Source organism: Arabidopsis thaliana, chromosome 4 (assembly GCF_000001735.4).
Source record: "Arabidopsis thaliana chromosome 4, partial sequence".
NCBI lineage: Eukaryota > Viridiplantae > Streptophyta > Magnoliopsida > Brassicales > Brassicaceae > Arabidopsis > Arabidopsis thaliana.
In genome coordinates, this window is record NC_003075.7 from 15,390,467 (window position 1) to 15,402,691 (window position 12,225).

Consider the following 12,225-nt stretch of genomic DNA (forward strand, 5'->3'; position numbering starts at 1 on the left):
GGCCCAAGAGATCATAGCTTAGCCCATAAGATCTGAGTTTTAGTCTCACTAATGTGGAATATTTTGATGACTAATGAACAATGATTGACAAACAAACAACAAAACATGTCGTCCATCACTTTCACTAATCGCTTAAAGTTAACGACAACAAATTCAAAACATTAGTCATGTAATGAAACAGTTAACAAATCTTTACGATTAAAGAAACACATAACACAACTTCATCAGTTTTAATTTTAACTACCACAAATCCTAAGATCACTTATAATAAGTTACAACCATAATAGCTTCTCTTTACAAATTCTGTTTCTCCCCACCGATTCACGATATCGAATGTCTGCGGCGTCGGGAAGACGAGCTAGAAGACTTGGCTGGCGGACTTTGTGAGCTTCCAGAAGAAACCTCAGAGCTCTTGTTGCTAATCTCTCCTTTCCCAGGCCATATCTTCTCAAAGATCCTCCTTGACCTCGACGGCATCAGCTGTGCACCACCACCACTCCTCGTGCTCTTGCTTCCTCTGCTTTTCTTGCTCAGCTCCACCTTCTTCGTCGCTTCTTCTCCTTTGTTCTCCTCCGTCTTCTCAACCGGCGAGTGTGACGAAGCCGCAACAGACGCCACGGGGCTGTGATTTGCTCGGAGCTGCTCAAAGTAGAGAACTTGCACCACCACTCGTAGTGGAAGTCTCTCGTTCTGTGCAGCGTGCGTTGATGCTTCATTTGTCAGTTTCCTCACGTCCATTAACCCACAAAGCCTCTTCTTTTCGGATTTTGTTAGTTCGGGATGTTCCTACAAAAACCAACTTCACCGATTACAAAAATGTCCAAAAATATTTCATTCTTTTCAGAGAAACAAGAAACTCTGTTTTACCTTCATGAAAGTGTCAATGGCTTTGTAGAGACCGTCGTGTATCGGCCTAGCTGATTCCGGGACTAACTCAGATAACTCAACAAAGCTAGAGAGTGTAAGTTCAGAGTTAAGAGCGAGATAAGCATCAATCAATCTTCCTACACTCAACAAAATTCCATTTCCTAAAACAAACTCCTTGTACCGGTCATCTTCAGATACACGTTTCTCATCCGCCATGAACTGATCAACAATCCGATGGACTAATTCGACTTCATGGATCAGCAAATCTTTAACGGACGCTTCATGAAGCTTCAAACTCACGTTCTCAACCAAATCTTCTCTCACCGTCTCATCAGCTCCAACCAAGATCGAAACTTTAAGGAGTTTTAGCAAGAAGCTGCAAGAAGAGTAGCTCATTGCTCTGTTTACCTTCGGCAACAAGAAAACAACCGTCTCAACGAGATCTTTGTTTGAAGAAGCTTCTGATGTCAAAGACTCCATAGATTCTGGTAACCACCTTGCAACATAGTATCTAAGAGCTTCAGCAATTACGCCATTATTCATCCTTCCACTAGATTTCACAACACTTATCACCCTCTTGAACATATCAATCTCTAGCTCACATACATCTTCGACCCACCAATCTTTCGGAATCACATTCTCTTCTCTCTTCTCCCGATGATATTCGACTATCTTATCAGGTCCAGATAACTTCCTGTTGAATGTATAAGACCAAGTGATAGTCTCAGGGTTCACCAAGATCTTAGCTGAAACAGAATCTATGCATCTACCAACAAGCTTCAGATCTTCAGACCAAGGAAGAAGAGATCTTGTTGTCTGAAGCACAATGATTGAGTCTTTCCAGCTTCTGAATATGCCTGAGTTGAGGAAAACTTCGATCTTGTATATGAGGTTACCGCGGTCAGCATCTTCAGTCATTTCAAGATACTCAGCTGCACATCGCACCGCGGTTATGTTGTAAGCATTGAGCGTAACAGTCATCCCATAGCAAAACTTGGCACAGATCTCAAACGCTTTGTATCCTCCTGGCATGTCTAGTATAGTGATCTCATCGGTTTTTTCCTCACTCGCCTCAAAAACCAGTCGCTGCATCCGATTGCTCTTCGATAGCAGCGGGAACTGAAAATGTAACATTGAGCATAAAAGAGACATCTCTAATAAAAAGTTGTACCACTTAAGAATCCCTCAGTAGAAACTACTTCTATTATCAGCATTACAAAAATGTACCTTATGGAGGTGAAATGTGACCTCGCCAACATGAATAGTAACATCGCTGTCAAGATCTGAAACGGCGTACCTGCAAGGTAGAAATCAATGGCCAGATTAAACATTGAAACTAAGAACATAATCAGCTCAACGAGAACTCTTACATATTAATTAGACATTTCTCTTTTCTTAAACATTTCAGATGTTATGTTTACATTCAAAACCATATAAGCACATGCATGTTTATCAAGTTTAACTCACAACCTAAGAAAAGTCCAATTGTTGCCTAAAATTCACTTACAAAACAAGACAAAGGAAACAAAGATTCTTAGCCTAGTTTAGAATATCCAGAGGTCAAAACTTGGAAGAGATGTCTTAGATATTTAGAGAAACAAAGCATAAGCAACAAAAGTAAAGAGAGATTCTTCACTTTCTAAATTAGAAGAAAACTCATCATCATCATCATTCCCTTTTGCTTTCCACTCTTTGCTCTTACAAATCAGGACCACAAAACAACAACACATAAACAAAGACAGATCATCTAATGGATGGACCACTCCTGAAACTCATATACCCCATTTCTTGTAACTTTTCTAGTATTTCCCGCAAAAAAAATATGATGAGAGAAACCAATCACAATAATGGTGATGATGATGACAAACTTATCCTGGTTTTCTATCTCTAAGATCAAAACCAGAGTATTTTAACTGGCAAGTAACAGTGTTTAAGCAAATCTTGACCAAGTTTAGCTATCTCTGTTCATATAGAGCAAATGAAAATTTAGCAGGGAAGTCACTGAAATCTGTTTTTAATAGCTTGTGTTAAAAAAGATAGGAACCAAGAGAAGATGGGACATATGTTTCTAGAAATCATACAAGAACTAAACAGAGGCAATACATGTGGAGATAAATGAATAGAAAAGAGAAGAGAGAACAGAACAAAAACACAGAGAACAGAAATAGTAGAAGATTCATTTGACCCATCAAATTAAAAAATAAGATAAAAACAAAATAAAATTATGCTTACTTGACGAATTTGCCATCAGATTCAAATGTATCGGGCTTAGACCCTAGCTTCATGAACTTCATATTTCTTCGTCTTGTTTACCAAAAGGAAGACACTTTTGTTTGACCCTGAAGCAGCTTTAAGAAGCTTCTACTCTCTCTCTTTTTAGAAGAACCGATCAAATCACAGAAGAACCAGAGAAGTGAGAAGAGGAGAAAAAGGCAGAAAATGTTTGTTAGTTAATAAAAGAAGAGGTTGGTGTTGGAAGAGGGAGAGACCATTAATGGAAAAGGGATGAATGAAAGGAGACAAGAGAAACCAAACCCATGTTTTGCCTCACTATCCTTTTGCAAGAAACCAAACACTCCTCGGACTACGGGATCTTTTTACCTCTCATCTCAACTAACCATTACTAACAGCATTTATTGGTCTCTCAACTCCAACACAGAAGAGAAGAAGAACCATAAAAGTTTTCTTTTTTAATTTTTCAGGAAAACAAAAAGCTTTAGAAAGATAATCCCATCATCATAATCACTCACACACAGAGAGAAGCAAAAACCAAAATGGCGAAAGATAGAGAGATATATATATATATATAGAGAAAAAGGCTTTGTCTTTGAGGGAATTAAAGAGAGATAGAGAGAGAGAGAGAAATGAAATCAGACGCCGCCAATGCTTTTAAAGCGGGGACTGATCCGCTGGAGATCTTCTCTTCTTCTTCTTCTTCTTCTTCTCTGTTTGGCTCAAATCTCAATGAAAGTTTATTTATTTTTATAGTTATATATGTATAGTAGTAGTAATAGTGGATCTCTTTCCTTAGAGCAGCTTCGGGAAGGGATGAGGAATGATGATGATTTATTTTCCTTCTGACGAACTTGTCTCGAACAATTATGTATATACTTATATTCTATATAAAGGGAAGCGAGAAAAAACTGTAGGGGAACAAGAGAAAAGGGAGTGGGAATCTAGCTTGCAAATATTCTAAATTAGCCAGCTAAGTTGTTTGAATGTTACTAATTAACAACTGTTTTTATTAATTATCCCCTTTCTTTATTCACTTCCATTTATTCTTTACGTCTTAAGTTTTAATGTGTGTGTAATAATGAAGTATGTAGTACTTTATTTTCTCTGTAGATTAGAGATCTCTCCAATTACTATATAGTCTATAGTCTATAGCATTGTACAGCTCAATTCTCGTCTCGTGTAGTCTTTAATTAACCCTATGTATCTGCTTCTATACATCTATATATGATAAAGGTAAGTAAGTACACATATGATGATAATATTCCAACACTACATAAATAAGTACATTGGCTAAACTGAGTCATAGCCTGGTTTTTGGTTTTCGCTCAAAAACTTAGGCACTAGATTAATTTTCCCAAAACATAATCTTTTGTTATATACTAGTAGTAGATAATAGTAAAAAATCTCTTAACAAAACAATATTTCCCTGCATCAGTCAATAGCAGTTTGCACCACCATACTTGCTTTGACTCATTCCCTACTCCGTTTGCTTTAGTTCCGCTACTTGTACATCAACGAATGAACACTCGACACGTGTAATCAGTGTTTCCCTTCTTCGTACTAGTTGGTGTGAATTGACGCGCCGGTACAGTCTTTTGTAGTCCGTCCCAACGGAACCCGCTAGCCGAGAGAGAGAGAGAGAGAGACACTTTGACTTTTGTTTCCGTTATTCTAGATGCTCACGAGTCGGTCAGACTTTGCATTTTCCTAACATTTGACTTTGCATGCAAAAAAGGCTTTTCTAAAACACGATTAGTTTCTTTATAATGTCATGGACTAATCTGCTACTGTACTATAATAGAAATATCAAACAAGTCAATAATTGTGGAACTAAAGTATGCACAATACTTATAAGGGGAATCACACTCATATTGCATGGCCACAGATAATAGATGAAATTAACTCGGCTCGACAAAACAAAACAAAACATCAACTATACTTCTAATTCTAAATAGTTGAGATGACTCTAATAATTGTATATTAGATTTTACTTTTTAGAAAAGCAAATGTCCTAATTTTATATGAACGTCATTTTGTCTGAATGGAAGCTTCATGTAAAGTTTCTCCTTTTGATGTCACTATGAATATTTTTCATACCCATGAATATCTCGTGTCTCACAAAAATCCCAAATTAAAATAATCGAACATATCAACATAGTGTTCACAACAAGCTACAGTATACTCAGTCGGTCAGTATAATAATCTAATTAAAGATTGTTGCTAAACCTTATGGATAGGATGGATACTTATTATTCGCTTTTGGATTATGCAGAACAAGTTATTGTCAACAAAATTGGAGTATATAAACAGACATATCATCAAAACATGTGTGTTCATTTGTTTGTTTTCTCTTAAAGAGAGGGTAAGGTGACCTGCTACTTGTGGTTTCAATTTTCTCGAGACATTAACAAAAATGGCGTAGTCAAGATCTTGATTGGACCCGATTTGGTTTAGAAGGTTTTAATGTTTTTAGCCATTTTTATCGGAGTATGTAACTTGGTGGGGTCTGCATGTCAATTTTCCTTACGTGCCGTAGCTGTTTCCACGTGATTAATTGCTCAATTATATAATATGAACACAAAACACGTATCGTAAGAGTCGCAACGTAATTATGGAGATGTAATGTATATTGGTCCCAAAGCTAAGTAGACTAAGTAGTAAATGAAGGTTGACAAGCATGCATGCTTCCCCCAGTGGCTTAATTATTTCAATGGTAACTAATTGCTGTGTGTCTGCGTCTTCGCTTAAAAGATAAGTACACATATATACAAATTTGACTTATCCTTATATGCCGGTCATATGTAACTCGTTATATGATCTGTTACCTCCGTATCTAAAGTCTTCGAGTTGGTTGAATACATTTGACATTGTGACTGCGACAAACATCAACTAAAGAATAATTTGTTTTATTTCACTATTCTTCATGTTATCTTTTCGTCTTCCAAAATACTTGATTCAGAAAACATTTCGTTCCACGCAATAAAAGATATATGGTCTCAAATACAGGAATATTAAAAGTACCTTATCCTTAATGCTTATGTGGCTCAACTTTTTTAAGACCTACATTGGTTTAAATATTACCAAAATAATCCAAACATGAACATTGAAATACAACGCTATATAGATATAGAAATGGATACGAGGTTTTCATCCGTTGTTTGAATCTAAAGTACGTAAACATAGAGTATAGTACTATAATGCACCATAGCTCCTCCCTAATACGAACCTTATTTTCTTATGACCAATTTCGACATTTGATTGACCATGCTCTATTCTCCTTTTATCAAGAATCTTAGAATTTTAGTCCATAATGCTTTCGAACCTAAATCATGGCAGACTAAATTATTCTGCTCGGAAAAAAAAATACAAAAAAAAAAAAATTATTCTGCTCGGCTACAATATTTATTAGTTGATGTATTCTTTACTTGCATGCTGCAGATTATATGCATGGTTACACAGAGTTCAAAACCTATTAAGATCTCACACTCATCACTCCATAATACGTATTAAAAACTTCTATGGATAATGATGAATCAGTCTCGCAAAAGAAGATTAGTGTCCTCGCCATCATACACGTAGCCAAAAGAGTTGCACGTACGGACATTATCATATGGGGTCTAAGAGGGGTCTATTATTAGAAGTGTAATTAAAACATATTTCCTCATTGGATGATATCTATAATACATAGATGCATAGGTGAGACGTTGAAAGCACAGAAGAAAAAGCATTGGCATGTGGTTTATGAGAAAAGACTAGACGTAGCTCCATTATTATGGTTGCATTATTTATATTTATACAGTCTACCTCTTTTACATTACATACAACTGCATCCATATTTAATGCACTCCCCATGTTATTATCCTCTCATTTACTTTGAGATTTCTTCGTTGCAAACTTTTTTCGTTGTTTTTATCTTTTTTCGAGATTTGTATAAAAATGGTAATGAGAGAACAGAAATACACTAAAATGTAATGGGTGTGGTCGTGTGGATCGGATGAGTGGAAAATCTTTCTATACAAAAAACAGAAATTTTTGATTTTAAATTGGTCATCAGTCTTAAGATCATACATGCTTCTATCACATCCCTTCAAGTTCGATTCAGTAACAATCTCACATGTATGTATGCTTAAGGTTAAAGTTTCAAATCCATGCTTAAATGGTTGAAAATAAATAATAGGAAAAATGTCAAAAAATGCGCTAATTTTCAAATTTGGGACGAAAAAAGCATGAATTTTCGAAATGTCATTTAAATCTTAAAGTTTGGGTTGACTTCTTAAAAAAATGTCTAAGTTTTGTTGACCTTGCATTTTAAAGCGTGCCGTGAAATTTCCGTTGAGCTAGAACCTTAGATCACTGGATCTGTAGTCAAGCATTAAACCGTTGAGCTACTCACGCTTTTGGTGTTTACTTAAGCTAATAGATATATATATTCGTACATGTAATTAATTGAAAAACACAAACCTAAAAGCTCCATTATTGCCTGCGTAATAAACAGCGTGAACAAGTCCAGAAAATAACTCTGAATCAGATGTAATCAAGAGTTCACAATACTTGAAATCGACAACATTAAACGGATCTCCAATTGTATAAATCCGAGAACGGTACTCTCCCCAAACAAACCATCATTGGACATAGACGAGCCACACGATCTCAACCTCACGCTCATATTTGACGTGATTCCACGCCACCTGCTCACGCTGTTTTCTTCTCAGGCAACAATGGAGTTCTATTAGTTTCAACTAGTTACATATATATAAGCTCAATCAATGTTGTTACAAGTTTACAGTAGCTCCATGGTTTACAGTAGCTCCGTGGTTTACAGTAGCTCCATGGTTGAAGGCTTAATTACAGCTGCAGGGAATCGTCGGTTTGACACTAGGTTGTGTCCGATTTTCTTCTTATTTTTAATTTTTAAAACGACGTCGTTTTGAACTGTTAACGGAAAGTTGACTCCGTTAATTTTCTGTTAACGCAAATTTCACGGCATGCCTTAAATGACCACGTCAACGAAACTTAGACATTTTTTAATAAGCCAACTCAAACTTTGAGATTTAAATGACATTTCGAAAGTTCATGCTTTTTTCGTCCCAAATTTGAAAGTTGGCGCATTTTTCAACATTTTTCCCAATAAATAATACATCAAATGACAAAAATAAATTGACTGGAAGACTGCAAATGGTATCAAATGAATATGTACCCTAAACAGAGAATTGATGGAATATACTGTAGTCAATATAGTATTGCGTTTGTATTTTTATGTCATAGAGAACATAAAAAGCATGGCATATACCTATAACACAAACGATTACTCTTAGTGAATAATTTAAGACGACAATCCGGAAACCTCACATTTAATCGAACCGTGGAGAATATAGTCAATCCAATCGAAACCAAATTTCGGTTCTGAGATGAGAATGCTTTTTATTGTTTGATCGTTGAGATATGAATGTTTAACGTCAAACGACTAATAGTAAAGGTTTAATGTTGAAAAATAATAGAAAGATAATTATAGACAGGCGTGAGCATAAGGCATCATAAACAAATGATGGTGAACACTGACTATGGGTCCAAACCTCCATAATTGCAACCTTGTGCTTCTTCTCTTCCTTTTCTCCTTTCTTCATAAATTTCTTTATAATTTCCTACTCTTTTTTTTTTAACTTCTTTTACCTTTTTATAAGTAGACGAAAATTAGTTTTTACCCTTAGTTTTATTTGTGTAAAACTTACTTGAATTATTTGGAATGTACAAATAGTTTCCGCAGAATAACTTTGGTCGTTTTCAGGTCTATCTTTATCTTATTGTTTTCTTCTTGAACATCATGAAATAAAATGATAGAAGACTCCACCAATATGGAGAAGACTCAATTGGATGTTTTGTAATAGTGGTGTGAGTTTCGTAATAGTAAGCTGTATTTGCCAAATGACGAAATGTTATCATATGGGTTTGAGGAATAAGTACACAAACCCTATTATCCAAGTAAAAAATAACGTGGCCATTTGTTTTATTTTGCACAAAACAATGTATATATATAATGTACGTATCTATTAAATTTGTAGCTCTAATTAATATTTACGAGTGAGAGAGTTGATTCTAATGACGTTACATACCAAACTTATGCAAAATCTCATTTAAGTCATTGAATTTCTATCTTTTTGTTATTGAAAAATTGGAAAGTGAAGATTTTAGATATTTAATTGTTAGTCATGAGTTATGGCTTATGGACGAGCCGTTAGATATGTTTCTAAGTAGTGGATACTTGAACTGAAGCTTTTAGTAGTAGTACTTTGAATGTTTTATCAGAATTGATTAGAAAGTAAACGATGATCAGCCTAATTTAAAGACGAAAATGTTGATTTATAAATAAAATGTGTGCAGTTGGTGAGGAGAGAAAAAAAAGTTTGTCGTCCAGGTTTTATGCTCATAAAGCAACACATGAGTGTTTCTACCTAACAGCCTATGTCAATACACTTACTTTTCTGGGCCATTAAGTGGACTCACCTAATTTTTTCATATTTATAACGTTACGATCTTATTTTATGCCAATCAACGTTTTTTAAAGACATGCGAATCACCAATTGTCTCATAGAATCAACTTGCTATTATTTTGTAGTTGACTAAAAAATTACTATTTCTTTCCTTAAACTTTTATTTGGCACTTGACAGTAAGTAATCAAGACCACATTGCCGATTCAAAATAATCACACCGTTCGAAATTTTCAAATTGAGTTTTCTTGTTAGAGAATTTACCCTAAAACTAAATCAAAACCAAACTGAATAAATTCCATAAACAATTGGAATTTTCTATTTTTCATTAAGACTGGAAATATAAAAACGTAATCAAAGTCATATCAAAAGACTGCAAAACCGGATTTGTAGTCTTTGAATGCCATGCATGATGATGCTCTACACATCTTTTAGGATATGGCCCAAAAATATTAATACGCAAAAGAAGCCCACAATAATGGCCCTACTTTTAAGCGACATAACACAGAGAAATGTAGAGGATTCGGTGATCTAAATTATACGCATGCATTTGCTACACAAGACTACTCTATTCCTCCCATTTTATTCTTCTGCTTGCTCTAGTAGTTGACATAAGCCATTCTTGGACACGTTATGTTATTTTATTACAAGTAAATAAGAAGTTCCAACAAGAGCATGAAGCAAGAACAAAATTACAAAAGCAAAAAAAGAAGAAGAAGATAAACCCTTTAATTCTTCCCTTGAAATTTTACTTTCTTGGATGTGTATCTTCAGGTTTAGCCGTCCCTGTGGCAGCCTTAGCTACATCAGTGGCAGTGGCTTCCGGCTTCTTCTTAGCATACATAACAGTGTACATGATGGCCCCCGAGATAGCTAATCCGGCTAGAGCCATCGTCGTGTAACTGTATGGCAAGTTACGGCGTTGATGAAGAACACCACCTGGATTACTTCCTGGCGGCCTCTTTGATGACTCAACGCCGGCAGCTTTTACTCCCTCCGAGCTCATCTTCGTCGTATCTGCTGTTTTTCTCCAGTCTTCTTCTCCGGCCATGCTTATGCCTTCTTCAGTATTTTTTTGGTTGGGACTATACTAATCATGGAAAATTCAGCTTTAGCTATAGGTTTTTGGATATAGTAAGAGTCACGAAGACACGTAGTGTCGTTGGAGTTTGTTAATGTGTTCAATAAGGGACACCTAGCTGATTCTCTTTATTTTCTGTAATAAACATATTAGGCAGGTGTCATGCCTTAGAATCGTAACTAAGCCAGGTGCCAAATTGGGTCTGGACTTTTAACTATAATCAAAATTTATGCCCAAAGTTGGAGGTTTTTGTCTTCTGCTTCTCATATGGGCTTTAGGCGATATGTCTTTTATTCATCTTTTATCAACTTCAAGGCCCAATAAACCCAGTTCCCACTAGCAAACAAAAAGTAAAGTACAAAAACAAAAAACAGAAACAGCTTAGCTTGACCAGTCTTCCTAGAAGACCGTGAAATCACTTTCTCTATCAGAGTTCAAGTTTTGTCGCTCAATCCTAACCGTTACGTTGCCTTTATCATCTCTCCAACGGATACATTAACATTTACCATTTTTTCCTTTTAATTTTTCGTAATTCCTAAACGGCTAGTTTCCAAGTCCTCTACCTTTATATAAACCACACAAGATCCACACTCTCTCCATCCTCAACACACTTTAAAACACATTACACACTCTAATACTTTTAAGGTTTTAGATTCTAATCAATGGCTTCTTCTTCTCTTTTGGTCACCATCTTCCTCTGCATCTCTGTCTTCTTCTTTTCGTCCGTGAATGCAAATGAGGTTACCGTCGGTGGAAAATCCGGTGACTGGAAGATCCCTCCTTCCTCTTCTTTCTCCTTTAACGAATGGGCTCAAAAGGCTCGCTTCAAAGTCGGCGACTTTATCGGTAAATCCATAATTTTCAACTTTTTTTTTTCAATTAGACATTTTGTGTGATCTTCAATATACTCTGTTTCTGACATCGTCACATGTTTATTACAGTATTCAAGTACGAAGCCGGTAAAGACTCGGTTTTGCAAGTGACACGAGAAGCATACGAGAAATGCAACACCACTAGCCCTAAAGCCAGCTACACCGACGGGAACACAAAGGTGAAGCTTGACCAAGCTGGTCCGGTCTACTTCGTCAGTGGAACAGAGGGTCATTGTCAAAAGGGTCAGAAGCTACGCCTAGTCGTCATCACTCCTCGTAACTCTGCTTTCTCTCCAGGTCCTTCGCCATCTGAGTTCGACGGTCCAGCCGTAGCTCCTACTAGTGGTGCCGCTAAGCTCGCCGGCGGATTTAGTGTCGTATTTGGGCTTGTTCTTGGATTATGGGCCTTCTTCTTTTAAAAGACAATTAGTCTTAATTCTATTTATTAATTTTGGAATATAAAGTAGAAATCTTTGTTATTTACTACATTAAATTTATTTTAATCTAAATTGTTCTTCCTCTTTTTCAATTCTGGATAAATTAGTTGGATCTATCAACAATCAACAAAGAAAACAAAACAAAAGTGAATGAGAATTTTGAATTTAGTACCCAAAAAGGTAATTTACAGCAACACAAAGAAACCTGGACTGTCGTGAAAAGAGGCCTAAAAATGGGCCTGAATTG

The 12,225-nt window shown here is 36.0% G+C and overlaps 3 protein-coding genes across 4 annotated transcripts; 1 reads left to right on the forward strand and 2 right to left on the reverse strand.

The window, feature by feature from the left end:
* Positions 1 to 52: 52 nt before the first annotated feature.
* Positions 53 to 4,160, reverse strand: ENP (Phototropic-responsive NPH3 family protein). Of its 2 annotated transcripts, none has more exons than NM_119332.4 (4): positions 3,100 to 4,160; positions 2,095 to 2,164; positions 868 to 1,986; positions 53 to 786 (listed from the first exon to the last, which is right to left on the reverse strand). In NM_119332.4, exons 1-4 carry the CDS (start codon positions 3,159 to 3,161, stop codon positions 322 to 324), a joined length of 1,716 nt encoding a protein of 571 aa, NP_194910.2. In that variant the 5' UTR covers positions 3,162 to 4,160; the 3' UTR covers positions 53 to 321. The 2 variants fall into 2 exon arrangements, with proteins under 2 accessions (NP_194910.2, NP_001327983.1); NM_001342117.1 differs by having other exon boundaries at positions 2,504 to 4,160.
* Positions 4,161 to 10,137: 5,977 nt separating this feature from the next.
* AT4G31830 (uncharacterized protein) lies at positions 10,138 to 10,759 on the reverse strand. The gene has a single exon (NM_119333.5). The coding sequence runs from the start codon at positions 10,637 to 10,639 to the stop codon at positions 10,337 to 10,339; it is 303 nt and encodes a 100-aa protein (NP_194911.1). The 5' UTR covers positions 10,640 to 10,759; the 3' UTR covers positions 10,138 to 10,336.
* A 414-nt stretch (positions 10,760 to 11,173) lies between these two features.
* On the forward strand, positions 11,174 to 12,163 carry ENODL15 (early nodulin-like protein 15). Its single transcript, NM_119334.3, has 2 exons — positions 11,174 to 11,515; positions 11,611 to 12,163. The coding sequence occupies exons 1-2, from the start codon at positions 11,332 to 11,334 to the stop codon at positions 11,958 to 11,960; spliced, it is 534 nt and encodes a 177-aa protein (NP_194912.1). The 5' UTR covers positions 11,174 to 11,331; the 3' UTR covers positions 11,961 to 12,163.
* The last annotated feature ends 62 nt before the right edge of the window (positions 12,164 to 12,225 follow it).